Source organism: Dama dama, chromosome 5, assembly GCF_033118175.1.
Source record: "Dama dama isolate Ldn47 chromosome 5, ASM3311817v1, whole genome shotgun sequence".
Classification (NCBI taxonomy): domain Eukaryota; kingdom Metazoa; phylum Chordata; class Mammalia; order Artiodactyla; family Cervidae; genus Dama; species Dama dama.
The window spans coordinates 119,156,741-119,172,852 of record NC_083685.1 but is presented as its reverse complement, the minus strand read 5'-3'; the positions used below and the strand labels follow the sequence as shown (position 1 = coordinate 119,172,852).

General features: G+C 58.1%; 2 protein-coding genes across 4 annotated transcripts in view; one reads left to right on the top strand and one right to left on the bottom strand.

Annotated features, from left to right (window-relative positions):
• The window catches only part of TBCD (tubulin folding cofactor D), a 143,306-nt gene that overhangs the window by 124,333 nt on the left and 2,861 nt on the right, over positions 1-16,112 (top strand). For both annotated transcript variants that reach the window (XM_061144423.1, XM_061144422.1), the window contains 12 exons: positions 1,553-1,671; positions 2,837-2,928; positions 3,606-3,746; positions 4,654-4,737; positions 5,233-5,391; positions 5,474-5,612; positions 6,761-6,882; positions 8,688-8,765; positions 11,236-11,325; positions 11,718-11,805; positions 12,703-12,809; positions 14,926-15,010. In XM_061144423.1, coding sequence (XP_061000406.1) covers positions 1,553-1,671; positions 2,837-2,928; positions 3,606-3,746; positions 4,654-4,737; positions 5,233-5,391; positions 5,474-5,612; positions 6,761-6,882; positions 8,688-8,765; positions 11,236-11,325; positions 11,718-11,805; positions 12,703-12,809; positions 14,926-15,010 — 1,304 coding nt within the window. The remainder of the gene's footprint in view (positions 1-1,552; positions 1,672-2,836; positions 2,929-3,605; positions 3,747-4,653; positions 4,738-5,232; positions 5,392-5,473; positions 5,613-6,760; positions 6,883-8,687; positions 8,766-11,235; positions 11,326-11,717; positions 11,806-12,702; positions 12,810-14,925; positions 15,011-16,112) is intronic.
• B3GNTL1 (UDP-GlcNAc:betaGal beta-1,3-N-acetylglucosaminyltransferase like 1) overlaps positions 6,918-16,112 on the bottom strand; it is a 115,007-nt gene continuing 105,812 nt past the window's right edge. Inside the window, exon 13 of one of the 2 annotated variants that reach the window (XM_061144429.1) lies at positions 6,918-7,509. The gene's annotated coding sequence lies outside the window, so the exon portion shown is untranslated. Of the gene's footprint in view, positions 7,510-14,169; positions 15,182-16,112 lie in introns of those variants that run through there. The other variant, XM_061144428.1, reaches the window with a different exon arrangement.

The following is a 16,112-nucleotide window of genomic DNA, read 5'->3' as shown; positions in this document are numbered from 1 at the left end:
CAGTCTGTTCCATGTCCAGTTCTAACTGTGGCTTCTTGACCTGCATACAGGTTTCTCAGGAAGCAGGTAAGGTGATCTGGTTTTCCCATCTCTTTAAGAATTTTCTGCAGTTTGTTGTGATCCACGTAGTAAAAGGGTTTAGCATAGTTAATGAAACAGGTACAGATGTTTTTCTGGAATTCCCTTGCTTTTTCTATGATCCAGTGGATGTTGGCAATTTGATCTCTGGTTCCTCTGCCTTTTTAAAATCCAACTTGTACATCTGGAATCATGTATGCAGTAGTCTAAATCTACTTTTTGTGAATTTTTTCAAAAGTTAGAAAATACTTTGTCATTTGATCTTCTGATAGACTTTCCAAATTAGTGATGTTATACTGTGTCCTTGTACCATATGCAGTTTTGCATAAAGAGATAGCACAGCTGGTCCTCTGTATCTGCAGGTTCCACATCTAGAAAGAGGATTTTCATGTTTCAGCTGAAGTGTTATTTTAAGTTCCACCAAAGATGTCATTTTAGTGTCCGTGCAAGTGGAATTCCAGTTTTTTTTTTTCCTACCCTAATATATGAGGATCTAAGGTTTTCACATACACATTATAGAAGTCTTGCTGTGTTGAAATGTAAGCAGTGATAACAGGAACCTCTTTGGTTGTGGTAGGTAAAGAGTAAGGGTGTCTGGCCTTCCTTGACCTTCTGAGTTGCCTTTTCAGAAAATAGATGTGGTTTTTCCACTTTACTTCCTTGAATTCTTGAATCGCTTCAGGGCCCCCTTTCCTGTGAAAGTGAAAGTCACTCAATCCGTGTCCGACTCTTGGTGACCCCATGGACTATACAGTCCATGGAATTCTCCAGGCCAGAATACTGGAGTGAGCAGCCTTTCCCTTCTCCAGGGGATCTTCCCAACCCAGGGATGGAACCCGGGTGTCCCACATGGCGGGAGGATTGTTTACCAGCCAAGCCACAAGGGAAGCCCCCTTTTCCTGCGTCTCCCTGTCAAACCTCTGTTTCAGTTGCTCTCCAGTTCCCGCGACTGGCCTTTCCCGTGTGGGAAGGTCTGCTTTCCTAGCCCTGTGCTCTCTCTCAGTCGGACTGACTGCACTGCCCGTTTCTGCCCGACCAGCTGTGGGCGTCTTGTGCGGAGCGGCCCCTGCACCCCTGCTGCCCCTGAGCACCTAGCCCTGGGGCTCCCGCTTGGGGCCACAGTTGCTCTTGGTCTTTGAGGAAGTATCCTCATCTTCTGAGGAAGACATTTGTGTCCTTAGTGAATAAAAAACAGAAGTCTGACTGTGTTGACTATTGGTAAAACTGTTGGCTTTATTTTCCCAGGAGTGAAATTGTGTATTAAAATTGCTTATGAAAATCTTACAAGCACCTACTGAAAACCTCTCTTCTTCAATCTGTTTGATTCACGCTGCTTTGAAAGCACGTCTGCTCTGGGCGTCTGAGTGGCCCCTCCCTCCTTCAGCACTGTTTGCTCGTCTTCTGGCCTGTACTTGAGGAGTATGTCTTGTGGATGATGGACAGCAGTGGTCACGCTCTGGTCCCTTCTTTTCAGAGGAGCTGGTGAAGCTGTATCTCTCCGAACTCCAGAGCCCTGAGGAGATGACTCGCTGTGGCTGTGCCCTGGCCTTGGGCGCCCTGCCGGCCTTCTTCCTGAAGGGCCGACTCGGGCAGGTGAGGCTGGCGTAGCAGGGCGGGGGTCGTGTGGGGCCGGACACATGAGTGGGGTATGTAGGCCGAAGGGATTCCTGCAGGCCAGCGTGTGCATCCGTAAGAAAGGGGAGGGGAACACCCAGGGCAGTGAGTGGTCTTTGAGAGCCTGGTGAACATTCTAGCCTGAGGAGACTCGGGGGAGCTGACTCCTTGGCTGAGGAGGGCGCCTCAGCCTCCTGGAAATACACCTGGCCTTTACTTACCTGTGGTGTGCCATCCAACCTTTTCTGCATTAGGAGCACATGTTTCCAGCCTCGTCTGGGAAGGCTGCCCCCCCGTGGCCACGTGAAGGGTGCTGGGCCTCCCACCCCAGAGCTCCTCCGTGGGGAGGTGCCCTTTCTCCCCAGCGTGGGGTCCTGTGCCCCGGCATGGCCGGGGGGCGGGGCTCTGCTTGCCCTTGAGCTCCACTGCCCTCGGCCTGTCTCCTTTCAGGGGTGACCCGTCAGCTCCCCTCATACCCTGACCTAGGAGACCCTGCCGGCCTCAGCCCACCCAGCCCTCCCCCTCACGCTCCCTTTCCCTCGGCTCACACGTCAGTCACGGTCCTGCCGGCCCACCTCCCAGCCATCGCTGTGGCCAGGTGCCTGCACACACGTGCCCCTCACCTGTGCTGCCTTCCCCTGCCCCCAACGCCTTGGGATCCAAGGCAGCAGACCAGCTTAGGTGTCAAGACGGGGAACAGGCCATCCAAACCCTGCCCAGGGCTTTTCTGTTTGAAACACCGTGCATTTAGAAGAGAACTGTCACTCCAGAAGTAACTGGAGAAGATGTGAGAAGCTGGACGCTTCTGTGTGCCGAGGGCTCCAGCTCCAGGCAGGGGCGGGAGGGAATGGCTGGCCGTGGGTGCGGGTCTTGCCCTGGAGGGAGGAGGCAGACTGGCAGAGGTTGCCTGAGTGCCGGTGATGGGGTGTGGGTAGGAGGGTAGTTAGGAGCCAGCCGTGGGAAGGGCTGGAGGCACCCCTGCCCACTCGGGGCTCTGCCCCGAGTGTTCTCCAGGGCATGTTCCACCCGGACAAGCCACCGGCCATGCTGTGCTGTGTTCTGGGTGCAGGGTGCCAGCCCATGTCTCCACTTGCATGCACGGTGCATGCATCTACAGGCTAGCAGGTCTGTCTTTGCTCTTCAGGTTCTAGCAGGCCTGAGGGCCGTTACCCACATTTCTCCCAAGGACGTGAGCTTTGCTGAGGCCAGGCGGGATGCCTTGAAGGCCATCTCTAGGTGAGCCCCAACGGTTTTTCTCCCCAAAGTCTCTGTTCTCTCAAAAGCCAGCAACCGAGCATGAATGTTCACAGCAGTTTGTGTAAGAAGCCCCGTGTGTCAGGGGCTGAATCTATTTTGAGGCAAACATTTTTATTTTCTAGTTTCTTTTCTTTTCAGAGGACTGTCCAAGAACATGTCAACTCATAGACAAAACTCATAGTTTTGTCATAATTATAATGACTACTTAAACCCATAGTGCACTTACCTCTGGGTTTTGGGGACAGTGGGCCTGCTCAGGGACTGGAGCTAAGTGTTCTGCTCACGACCATGGCCCCCAGGTTGCCTGTGTGGAGGGAATGCTGACGTGTGTCACACACATGCATGTCAGCAGGGGCTGCCCTTTCTCTGACGAGCCCCATGCTGTGCCTTCTGTGGGTGGCGGGGTAGGAGGGACCAGCCACAGACGGCCCCCTGTGTGCCCTGAAACTGTAGACGCTAGAGGTGTGGCTTGGAGAAGAGTGTCGTTCAGCATCACGTTAGTGCAGGAGCATTACCGAGTCTGCTTCTGAGGTTACAGGTCTGTTCTGAAGGCATCCTATCAGGAAAGACACATCCAGCCAAAATGATGAGAACGGCAGGAGAGCTTGCTTGGGATTCTCAGACGTTAGCTGGGCTTCACACGTTTTTAATTTTAGGATTTGCCAGACTGTCGGTGTGCGGGCAGAGGGGCCTCCGGACGAAGCCGTGTGCAGAGAGAACGTCTCCCAGATTTACTGCACGCTGCTGGACTGTCTGAAGGACTACACGACCGACAGCCGTGGGGATGTGGGGGCATGGTGAGGTGGTCGTGCCGTCCTCGTCCCCGGCCCTTCTCACGAGTGTCCCACCAGGGCCAGAGGTGGGGCATCCATGGCGCTGCTCTGACCCAGGCTGGGCCCTTGATTCCCGGGGCAGTGTGGGCGACGGTGCTCTGACTGCGGCTGGGGTTCACGTGTCTGCCCGGGACACGGGGCCCCTCTTCCTGCTTTTGTGTGCCGTGTGGCTCTGCCGTGGTTCTCCTTCGTCCTTCCAGAGGGCGCTGACGGCCCTGCAGCAGGCAGCGGGCCTGCCTTGAGTGCAGAGCCATGGTCTCCATCTCGCCTGGTGTGGGCGGCTGCTCAGGGTCTGTCTGACTGCGTGATGGTGTGTGCTGCCTCCTGGGTGGTGCTCACTCCTTGGCGGGAGGGTGGGTGCCCGGGCGTGTAGGACCTGCTGGCCCTGGTGATGTGGGGCAGTGTCTGTGGTCCCCATTGCCCAGCTGCGCTGAGTGTTCTTTGCCCCAAGTTTGAAATGGTGCTCTCACTCTGGAGTTAGACCAGCAAACAGGAGCTGTTCTACATACATTTATCTCTTGAAAAGCCAAAAAGCCTTTAAAAGGTTTTTTGCCAGGGGAAAAAAACAAACCAGCTTTGCAGAGTGGGCATGTTCTATGCATCAGGGTCATGGGGAGACCGGCGCTGCTTCTGTGCCCTTGTGAGAGTTTTCTGGGCCCTGGCTGTTGGTCTTCGGGTGTCAGACAGGTGTTTCTGAGGTAGTGTGTGAGAGAAGCTTCTCGGAGAAAGGCTGCCAGCAGCCTTTGTCGCGCCTCCTACGTGTTTCTTGCCCCGGGTTGAGGGCGCCTGAGCCTGGCCCTACCGAGTGACTGGTGGTCACGTAGCACCTGGGGCAGTAGGCCGGCTCCTCAACCCCTCCTTGTTTCTGCAGGGTCCGCGAGGCCGCCATGACCAGCCTGATGGACCTGACTCTCCTGCTGGGTCGGAACCAGCCAGAGCTGATCGAGGCCCCCCTGTGAGTCTATTCTCCCCGTGTGGGGAGAGGGGCGGCCCGGGCCCTCCCTCCCGACACCAGGGCCCCTGCCCCTGGCTCGGCCTCTCCTGGGGTTCAGGCCTGTTGGAGGACAGCCAACTCCTGACCTCAGGGCCCCTGCGCCTGCTGCCGCTGGGGACTGGCCATCCTGTCCTCCGTCGGTTCCCCGGACACTGGGCTACCTCTGGGCACCTTGTTGGCCTGGGGTCACCGTGCCCCCTCCATTGCTCTTGTTGTCGAGGCCCCTGAGGAGACCCGGGCTGGCTTCCTCGGCAGCCCCCCGGTCCAGTTCCTCTGACTGCAGATGCCTCTTCCTCCATTTCTTCCCTTTCTTTGAGCCCATAGTCCTGTCAGGCTCACTGCTTGACCTCCTGCGCGGGCTTCCGAGCTGTCAGGTCCCGTCCCACCCGCCGCCGGGGTGGCCCAGGTGCCTGCTCTCGGGCTCCGGACGAGCTGACCCTGGGCTCTGGTCTGCAGCTGCCAGCGGCTCATGTGCTGCTTAGCCCAGCAGGCGAGTGAGAAGATCGATAGGTTCCGTGCGCACGCGGCCCGCGTGTTCCTGGCGCTGCTCCACGCGGACAGCCCCGCCGTCCCCCACGTGCCCGCCCGGCCAGAGCTGGAGAGGCTCTTCCCCAGGTACAGGGCCCAGCTCCGGGGGCGGGGGGACCGCCCTGTTCCCCGTGGGGCAGCCCCTCCAGCTCGCACTCCTGTCTTTCAGGGCCGCCGTGGCCTCCGTGAACTGGGGCGCGCCCTCCCAGGCCTTCCCGCGCATGGCCCGCCTCCTGGGGCTGCCTGCCTACCGCTACCACGTGCTGCTGGGGCTGGCCGTGTCCGTGGGCGGCCTGACCGAGTCCACGGTGAGCAGGCGCCTGGGTGGGCGTCCCCGTGAGGGAGCGCTGCCTCCTTCCTTCAGGACCCTCTGCTGGGGGTGGGGGGGGGGGTGTTCCCCTGGCCTGACAGCACATGAGGCAGAAGCTTGGCAGCCCGGCTCCCTGGCTTTTGTTCGGGTCTGGATTCACTACCCCGCACCGTGAGGGCCCCGCAGTTCCCCAGTCGGTCTTTCCAGGTTCCTGTTCCCTGCTTGTGTGTGGTGTTGGTGGTTCGTTCTGTTCTGTTGTCACCCCCGTGTGGGACCCCCCCGCCCCCCGCCTCTCATCCATCCCTTGGCCCCGATTGAGTGGATTCGTGGTTTCTGTCACTTCTGGAAGGTTGTCTGCTCTCCTCCCTGCTCGCTGCCTATCCTTGCCACCTGCCTGCTTCTCTGAAGTTGCTCCGCTTTCTGCAGCTTTGCATAGCCTGCTTGTTCCCTCCCACGGGTGAATATTTTGTCACTGTTTTTCTGTCCTCAGTTGTGTCTGACTCTTTGCGACCCCCAAGGGCTGCAGCACGCCAGGCTCCCCTGTCCTTCCTTCACTGTCTGCTGGAGCTTGCTCAAACACATGAATATTTGGTGTTTCAGTAATTGTATATTACCAAACATTGTTTGATCTGCAATGTTTCTCGTGCTTTTTCCTTGCACATTCATCTCATGATTGCATTTTCCTTTAATAATCATTGCCCACTGTCCTCCCGCACTCTGTTTCATGAGCCAGTGTCTGCTGTTGGAGGGAGGCCTGCATCTGCTCTCTTGCTCTGCTGACTCCTCCCTGAGGACTCACCTGTTGGGTGTTGGTTGTGTGATGGCGTTTGGTGTTATCCTGAGGGGAGGTGCCTTCGCTTTTGCTCCCCAGCAGCAGTGGTCGCCCAGATGCCAGGCATCTAAGTAGTGGTGCTTACAAATTTAGTGACAGTGTGTGAGGGCTTGGGTTGCCTCCAGAACTATTTCCCTGATAGGGGTGTCTGCACTCCCATAATGGGCTCCTCACACCTGGCCTGGACAGCCTCTGCCGGATCCCCATGCTGTGTAGCAGATGTTTCCAGTCTGTCACACAGGCAGCCCGGGGGAGGGGGAGCTGGGAGCAGCGTGGTCTTGTGCCTGTTATGAGAACACTTCTCTGTGTTGCAGGTTAGGTACTCAACGCAGGGCCTCTTTGAGTACATGAAGGAGATTCAGAATGACCTGGCAGCCCTGGAGGACTTCGGCGGGACCCTTCTGCAGGTCTTTGAGGATAACCTTCTGAACGACAGGTGAGCACTGGTGCTCTCACAGTGATTTCTCAGACCCCCAGGGTCTCACTGCCAAGCAGGATTTTGTGGGGAGGTAAGGTGGGCACAGCCCAGCAAGGGCATGACCCAAGCACGTGTCCCCAGGTCTGGCCGTCACCTCCCAGCCCCTCACAGCCTGCCCTCTGAGCCAGCTGTGTATGTTGGAAGTAAAATGCCAGAGGCTGTGAGCCCAGGAGAGTTTGTCCGGCTCTGGCCTGTGGTGCTTCCTGGTTGTACCTGCCTCCACATCGTTGCCTCTGTTCCGACATGTGGCTCACACACAACCGTGACCACCAGAATTGGAAAGCGACCGGTCTTCTCATCATTTTTGCTGTAGCATTTTGTTAACTGCTTTCCCAAGAAGATGGAGTGTAGACCCCAAAGCCCTGACTGCAGACTTGGGGATGTTTCGTGCACCTTCTGAGAGGGCTGTTCCTGGACTCGGTGCTCGGCTGGCCCAGGGCGGCCGGGCAGCGGTCACTGTGGCTGGACTGCACACCCCTCACGCAGGCTCTGTTCCTGGGGAGCCAGACAGTCTCGGCAAACAGGAACTCGACCCGGGGCGCTCTGCTCTTTCCGGGAGCAGCTCCTTGGAGGCGTAGATGATACCTAACGAGAGGCACATAAAGAGTGTAGTCTGAGAAGTTGTGACTCATGTCAACAACCATGAAACAACCAAGCACATCTGTCACCCACAGTTTGCCTCCTGAGCCCCCGCACCCACCCCTTGTGGCCCCCCAGCCACAAGGCAGCCACTCATCTGCTTTGCGTCACTTAGAAATCTGGGTGCCCACATCCTCACCACAGCTGGCCTGGTCTGTCCTTTCACTTCAGCTGATCTGATGGGGTGCGGTGTCTCGCTGTGGCTGTGATCTGCCTTCCCTGCTGACTGAGGGTGCTGGGCCTCTTCTTGGGCACTCGTTGGCTGTCTGCAGAGCATCTTTGGTCAGGTGTCTTACCGGATCTTCTGACCTTTCTTTTTTTTTTTTTTTTTTTACTGGGTACTTGTTTTTAACCTGCTGCTGGAGTTTAAGGTTTTCTTACACACGTTGGACGAGTCCTCTGTGAGATGTGATTTGCACGTTTCCTCCCAGTCTCTAGCTTGTCTTCCACACTCCTAACAGTCTCTCTGTTAAGACTCCTAAAAGTCTCAAATATTTTACTGTTTGATCAACTTGTTTGTATCCTTGTTCCTTTATGAATTGTGTTTTTTGTGTCATATCTAAGAAACTTCTCCTGACTCAAGGCTACACGACTGTCTCTTACATCTTCTCCTAGACGTTTTGTAGTTTGAGTGTTCCGTTCAGACCTCAGGTCTGTGTGGGGTTGGAGTCTATGTCCCAGTTTTGCCTGTGGACGCCCTGGTGCTCCACGTGTGGGAAAGACTGACCTTCCCACTGTGTTGCTTTTGCATCATTCTTAGAAATGGCGGGTGTGCGGCCCAGCTTGGGACTCTTCTGTTCCTGGACGTATTTGCTTGTCTTCACATTAGGATCACATGGTTTTGATCACTTGAGCTCTGCCACGATTATGTAAATGAAGCGGTGCTAGCTCTCCACGTCTGTGCATTCTTCCTATAGCTGTGTGGGCTTGCCTTCATCCTTGGTGTTTGCACATTAGCCTTAGAACTGGCTTGTCGTTTCTGCACGTCCTGCCAGGATATTGGTTGGGGTTGAGCTGCTGGCCGTGCAGGGAGGGCCCATGTGTCAGCAGCACTGTTTCCCGGGTGCGCGGGTCTGCCCTCCACTGTTCTGACCCCTGGTGTTTCACACTTGCCTTCCCCGCAGGGTGTCCGTGCCGCTGCTCAAGACACTGGACCAGATGCTGGCCAACGGGTGCTTCGACATCTTCACCACCCAGGAGAAGTGAGTGTTCCCTGTGTTCTGTGTTCAGTGCTGCCTCAGTGGCTCAGCCTCAGGCTCACCTTTCAGAGAACTGTGATCAGATCCAGAGATCAGGCTTCTGGGAGATAGTTTCCTGGTATGTTCAGGGTCAGCTTTTATATACATTCTAAGAGCCACCAAGAAGCATCAGCTGCTCCCACGGGGGTTGGGAGCTCCCGCTGTCCGGACGGGAAACAGCAGGTGGGGCGTTGCCCCTGACGGGGGCCTGCAGTCAGCACAGCGGTGGACGGTGGACTGGATGGTGAACGGGGGTCACAGAGGGCCTGTGATGGTCATGGTGCTGGGACCTGGTCCAGGTGAACAGCCCACCTCAGACAGAGCGGGGCCACTGGGAGGCCGGTGGGGCGGGTGCAGGGAGCGGATCCGTGAGGCCACGTCCCTCTCCGCTGGCCTCAGGGCTGCTCAGCTGCCGAGGACAGGGCATTGCTGCTGCGGCGCTGGCCTCCCCATCTGCAGCTCTGGCATCTGGGGCTCATTTTCTCCCACTCCTGAGGTCTCTGCTCTCGGTCACTTGATCTCAGAGCTCCCCCTAGGCTGATAGTGACACCTAGGTTGAGGGTCATATTTCTGGGGGTTCTTCCACAGCCAGGGCAGCATCCTCGTGCTGAGCAGGGCTCGGGAGAATCCTTCCGGCCCTCTGGCCTGCAATTTGAAAAAGGGTGGCAGCGGGTTCTGCCCAGGCCCCCTCTGTGTGCCCGCCACATCCCCTTTGCAGGCAGGGAGCTGGGCGGTTGCAGGCTCACGTCCTTTGCCGCTCAGGCCTCAGTGGTCCTGTCCTCTGCAGTCTGCCGTCTTGTGAGTTTTGTTCCCTGTCAGTTCTTCCAGGTGCGAGTGGATCTGGTTGGTCCCTCTTGCTCCGTCTTCGCTGAGACTCTCAAGTGCTCTTTTAACATCGAAGGGTTTCTCCTTTAATTTGTTGGTGGCGCATCCCAGCGTGTTTCTTACACCTCCTGTCAGAGCAGTAGCCTGTGCATGCACGGGCTGTGCCCACTGGTTGTGGGATGTGATCCTTGTGTATATTGCACGACTGTACTTGCTAAGTGTTCTGTTTCAGTCTTAATTTATTTTCCTGCTTTGAAAACTTTCAGAATGAAATGGTAGGAGAAAGGAGCACTCCAAGTCGTCAGGCTCGCCTCCAGCCGGGGGCTTCCTGGGTGCTGGAGGGGAGCAGCTTGCCAGCAGGTCACTGTGGGGGTGGGGGCATGAGGCCGCCGAGGAGGCCTGTGAGCGCCTGGGCTGGCCCCTGGGAGGGCGCGGTGGTTCTCAGACAGGAAGGCTGGCTGGAGCCACCGTGGACCTGAGAGGCCTGGAGGTTGACCTGGAAGGCTCTCCTAGCAGGTCAGGATGCTGTAGCAAGTATCACAGCCCGGGTGGTTGAACACCAGAAACTCTTTCCTCCCAGTGCCGAAGGTTGGATGTCCAAGTTCAGCAGAGGGACGTGGTCTTCCTGTGTCTTCAAGTGGCAGAGAGACCACCTAGAGACCACGTCTTCTCTTAGCCCACTGATGCCCTATGGGCTCCATGTCAGCCTCCCAAGGCCCCACCTCCTAATAGCCTCACATTCCAAATTAGAATTTCAACATAGTAGACATGAACATTTGGTTCATAGCAGAAATGTTTGGTTTAAGGTGCTTATAGAGCTCGTCCAGAAGAGATGGATCGTCAAGGCTGTAACTCAGTAGAAAGTCCTCAGTAAACGGGTAGTATGTGATCTCATGAGGTCACAGGGTGGGGCGGGGGGGCAGGTGTAGACAAGTGGCCGGGGTAGGACCGTGGATGAGCAGGGCCTTGGCAGAGCCTTAGGGGTGCCCCACTGTTAGGGAGAGGGGAGCAGAGGGGGAGCAGATACACCAGGAAGAAGGTGAGTTGGGGAGCAGCCATGTAGGCTGAGGACGGGAGGGACCTCAGTGTCCAGAACCAGCCTGGGGTTGCGGCTCTGCTGGAGGGGAGCACGTTCCTCTCATGGGCACCCAGGCTGGTCGTGGCCGCCATGGCTGCCTGTTCTCCTCGGTCAGGCAGAACTGGGGGTCGGGGGGGACGCCTCTGGTCCCTCCTTGACCCTCCAGGAACCTGGACCCAGGAGTCTGTGGGACCCGGTCATGGCGCGGTCGTCCTCCTCTGATCCTGGGTTGAGCCTGGTGCTGCCATGGCCCACGTTGGCTGGGCTCGCAGTGGGGTTGGGGTTCTGGGTGCTCCTGTTACTTGGAGGCCCCACCAGGGCTTGGTCTGCCCTCCTGTTGCGGGGCCGTGAGGACAGGGCGGGGCCGTGGGGAAGGTGGCTTGTCGCGCGCACAGGACAGTGGGTCTCTGTCCTCTGCTGTGCTTGCGAAGGGGCTGGCTGTGTGCCCTGGTGGGGTGAGTTGTCTTTGGGGGCCACCATCGGCAGATGCTCCCCGGAAGCCCGCCTCCAGGTCCTCTGCTCTCCTTTCAGTCACCCCTTCTGTGTGAAGCTGCTTGCGCTTTGTAAGGAAGAGATCAAGAAGTCCAAAGACGTCCAGAAACTGCGGTCGAGCATCGCAGTGTGAGTTCCAAGGAACTTACTAAGGCGGGAAGGGGAGAGGCCGGCCCAGCAGCTGAGAGCACAAGGTTGGGGGTGTGTGTTCTGATGTTCCCATGTTCCTGGCGGAGCAGGGGGGCCCTGCCACACCCTGCCCACCCTCGGACCAGCCTCCTAGACAGGTCATTGGGCACTGGGTCAGGGAGCCTTGTCATAGAACAATTCTCGATTCCCTGACACTGGAGGTCTGGACGCCCCACCGACAGAAAGTGATGCTGAACCTGGGCTGTCTCCCTGCAGGGAGACGGCCCTGAGGCCTGGGGGTCCTCACAGGCAGAACCTGGGTCCCCTCCCGCCCCGGGAAGTGAAGGTTTGGGGCGTCCTGGGTCACTCACTGCAGTGTGGGGTCCCTGCAGGTTCTGTGGGCTGGTGCAGTTCGCCGGAGACGTGAGGAGGAAGGTCCTCCTGCAGCTCTTCCTCCTGCTCTGCCACCCCTTCCCTGTGGTGAGTGTCTGAGCCCCGGGTCCCGTCTGTGGACACCGGGGCCCACTGTCCCAGCCCCCACATCGGTGCTGGGGGCTGACGCTTCCTGGTGTTGGCGCGAGTGGACCTCAGTGGAGGGCGGGCCTCGTCAGGGTGGGCGGGGCGTCCTGGGCCTGGTAGACGCAGCAGCTGCCGTGTGATGGTTGAGCTTGGCCCCTGGGGCGGGTCCTGATGTTCCCCCGGAGCCCCAGGCAATGGGCCCGGGTGCCAGGGAAACGCCCACACTCGGGGGGCCCCCTGCCCCCTGGGATCCTGGCCGCAGGTGCGCCTGGGTGCCCCACCGAGAGTGGGTGTGGAAGGCCCAAGCTGAGTGGCTTTACCCCCACCTGGGGCAACACCTGCCCCACAGCCCCCACCGCAGAGTCAGGTTCTTGGGAAGTCTTCTCTTCCTTTGGCAGATGAGATACCCAAATGTGACATCTTCCTAGTGGGGGTCACTGGATGCCCCTTTCCCCATGATCAGAAATGCAGGTTCTCAGGCCCTGACCTGCTGGCCAGGACCCCTGGGGTGGGCCTGGGGGTTCTGAGAGCTCCTGTTCCGTGGAGTAAGTCCCCGCCAGGCACAGTAGACAAGAAAACGAGTGAGAGGACTGCCCTGACACGGGGCAGGCTTTAACGCAGCATTTCAGCGAGGACATGTTGGAAGCTGTGCGGTCTCCTCTTGACAAGCGCCGCCGGGGGGCGTGGCAGAGCGGGGCGGCCGTGGTGGTTGTGGCCACGGATCCTGAGTGGGGTCCAAGGTCAGCTCCTCTTAGCTGTCTGCCCAGCCAGCCTTTCCTGGTTTCCTGGGACTCTGGGCCCTCAGGAGCTGCCTGCTCCCAGGCAGGGTCGCTTCAGCTCTGCTCTCGGTCCCACCAGATTCGGAAGAACACGGCCAGCCAAGTGTACGAGATGGTGCTGACCTACGACGTGATGCCTGCCGCCGTCCTGGATGAGGTCATGGCTGTGCTCAGCAGCACAGCCTGGTGAGTGCGGCCCGGCCTTCTGGGAGCGCGGCGGGTACAGCGCCTCAGCGAGTGGGACCCCCGGAGCGTGTCGGGGTCTCTCCCAAAAGCCTCCGGAGGTTAGAAGGAGGAGGGGCTCCAGCCCTCGGCTCAGCTCTGGGTTATGAGGAGGCAGTGGTGTCTGGCCGACCCCTCCTCACCCACGTGTCTGTGTTTCTGTCGCGCAGGCTCACTTCCTCACACCCAAGAGGATGAGGGAAGAAAGGGAGCCTCCTGGGGTGTTAGCTTGGAAGATTTTTGAAGTGAAATTATTTTTTCCCAAATACCATTTTTTTTTTTTTTCCAAATACCATTTTTTTAAAGTGAAAAGTTGGGTTGTTCTGAGCACAGATTGGTTAGAGGCTAACTTCTTATTTCTCTGTGGCCACTTTTCCATTGATCATGTCATGGCTCTGGGCACCCTTTCTGCAGCTTATTGGGGTTGAAATCACTTGAGAACGGCAGCTCCTGCCCCCTGAACTATGGCGTCAGACGTGCAGGGAGGTGTGGTGTGGCAGACAGTGTCTCCCTCCGTGGGGACACACCACGTGTGTCAGCCGTGGCCCCGAGGAGAGGAGGAGCCTCCAGGCCCCAACTCTTTTCAGAGGAGGGCCATCCACTGGCCTTTGCTCACTTTTATTGGAAAAGGCCACATGTGGACATGTTCAGAAATCAAACAGACTGAGGGAGCCAGGAAGAATATCTCCCTTCTACCCCAGATACTCACTTCCCACTAGGCACCCAGGGTCGCCTCTTGTTCCAAGTCAGGGCTGCAGGTTTGTTTTAAGCAGTTTCCTGTCATCTCTGTTGGCTCCTTGACTCTTGATGGGTTTGGATGACAGGTTTGAAAGAGGGGTGTTGAGTGGAGCAAGGAGGCGCTGATGGAGAAGCAGGGAAGGGGTGGCCCGTGAGCATGGGTCCAGCAGGCAGCACCGAAGGGTGACACGCGGGTGACGCTTGTCCCGTTCCAGGCACCGCACACATGCACATGCTCACACATATGTGGGCACCCTCAGGCACTTGCACATGCTCCTTCAAGGTGACCACTCTCCGCATCCCCATTTTGGGCACAGAACCAAAGGTCAGAGGTTACTCAGGCAGCAGCAGTGAGGGGCCCCCAGCACTGGGTTCCGTCCAGGTCAGTTCACTCTGCTTATGAGGGAGGGACATGCATAATGTCCTCACATGGACCTCCCTCGAAACAGTGACGTTCCTGTGGGGCCGAGCTCTGCACACAGACCGAGCGTCGATGCGGCTCCCGCCCCGCCTGACGGCCCGGCTGCCCTGAAGGATGGCAGGGCCTCTGGTTTTAGGGCCTCGTTGAGGTTTCCTCGGGAGACACTTGTCTCCAGGAGGAGGGCGTTCCCGGTGAACATGCTGCAGGCCCCGCGATGAAAATTCCAGAGCAGAAAGCATGGCCCCAGGAGACGGGACGCCTCTGCTCTGCAAGCGCTGGAGAGGACACATCTATGATGTTGTCAGTGATAACAGCACAGAGGCATGCCCTCCATGCTTGACAAGGACAGTGAAGGGAGGGCGACCTGAAGCCAGCAGCGCCTGGCGGGCCCCAGGGTCCCCTGAGCTCCCCACACCTGCCTTCCTCCTCTCACAGTTTAGGGCAGAGGGGAACCTGTCTCGTAACTGAATTCCTTTGTTAAAAAATTCCAGAGGATTTAAGGATAACCTTTTTTTTTTCTTATTACAAAAGAAAAACATGGCCAGTTTTATGGTGTTGCTAAATTTTTATTTTTAATGAAAGTTGTAAGTAAACAGCTTTCAAAGTGAAATAAAACCCATCTGTGCCCTGGCCCCCATCTCCCTGCTGTCTTGGTGTTTCCTGGCTCTGGCCCCTGGGTGGGGCTCTTGGGGGGCCGAGGGCCCCTCGTGGGGCTCCCTGTTTGGGGGAGCTTATCCTCTGGGGTTCCCTGAGAAAGCATGCAGGAGCAGGGCCTTGTGCAAGTGCAGGTGAGGCATCCTTTTCCCTGATTTCTACCTCATCTCGGGCGTTGGGGTTTCTGCACACCCCAGGAAGATCTTGGCAGGTTTACCCCGTGCACCGTCCCCATGACTGACGCTGCTCCCCGCCTTCTCCTCCCAGGGACGCCGAGCTCCCGGTCGTGAGAGCCCAGCGGAACCGCCTCTGTGACCTCCTGGGCGTGCCGAGGCCGCAGCTGGTCCCCAAGGTATCCCCTGCCCCTCAGGCCACCTGGGGTCCCCGGGGTCCCTTCCTTGTGAGACCTCCAGCCATGGCTCCGTGAGCTCCTGTTCTGAGCTCCAGGGTCTAGAACATTCCAGGCTGAGCCGCACGTTCCATGTCGATCCCTTTCAGGACCCCAGGAGGTAGCACTGCAGGCCTGTGGGATGGGGGCAGAGCTGAGGCCCACCCTCTCCTCCCACCTGCCCCCCACCCCACCGGATGAACCCACCCCCTGCCCGTCCTAGCCTCTCGACCCTGAGCCGTCCTGAGCGATGGGCGGTGTTCCTGCCGCTGCCCCCCGCCAAGCATGTCTCGTGTGTCCTGTGGCGCGTCAGCACCCAGGACTGGCCCGCTGAGCACCCCAGTCTCTCACCCTTGGAGCAGCACAGCAGCCTTCCGCTGTGTCCGTTGCCCTCTGGACACCCGTCCAACTCCGGGACTTTGTCCCACCCAGGGCCGGCTGCCATCCACCCGCCGAGGTCGCCGTCCTTCGTGGCGTGTGCGCCTAGTAGCTGCAGTTTCCTGACGTTGAGGGCTCCGACCTGCTCTTGCAGCTAGTGTGTCTTTGGGAGACTTGAGACTATTCTGTGTGTTCCTGGCAGAGAATCAGGGCTCTATTTCTTTTCAGTCTGTGGGTCCTGCAGGAGCTGAGACCCTGGGGAGGGGCGTGCCCTCCTCCTGTCCCCATCAGCTGTGTCCCTCTGACCTTGGGCATGAACCCTGGCTCTGGAGAGATGGTTGAGGAAGGACGTGTGTGCAGGAGAGCGTGGCGTCGAAGCTCTAGGTCTCCACGCGCCCCAGTGTTTGCCCTGACCACCCCAGGCATGCGCCTCAGGCTGCTGGGGCACCAGTTCCCATTTCCGGTGGACACGCCAGGCAGAGGACTCAGGTGGGCAGCGCTGACAGCAGACTCCAGAGTGACCGGTGCTCCCCCGCACGCGCTCAGGGCTGTGTGGCTGTCCGCGATGGGCATGCCCTGGTTTCCCTGGTGACGGGAACGTGACCTCGTCTGAGATCTGAGGTGTCTGGACATTGTCTTTCCTTGCATGTCAGACCTCTTGTGTTCTCTCCAGGTTGCCCGTCTTTCT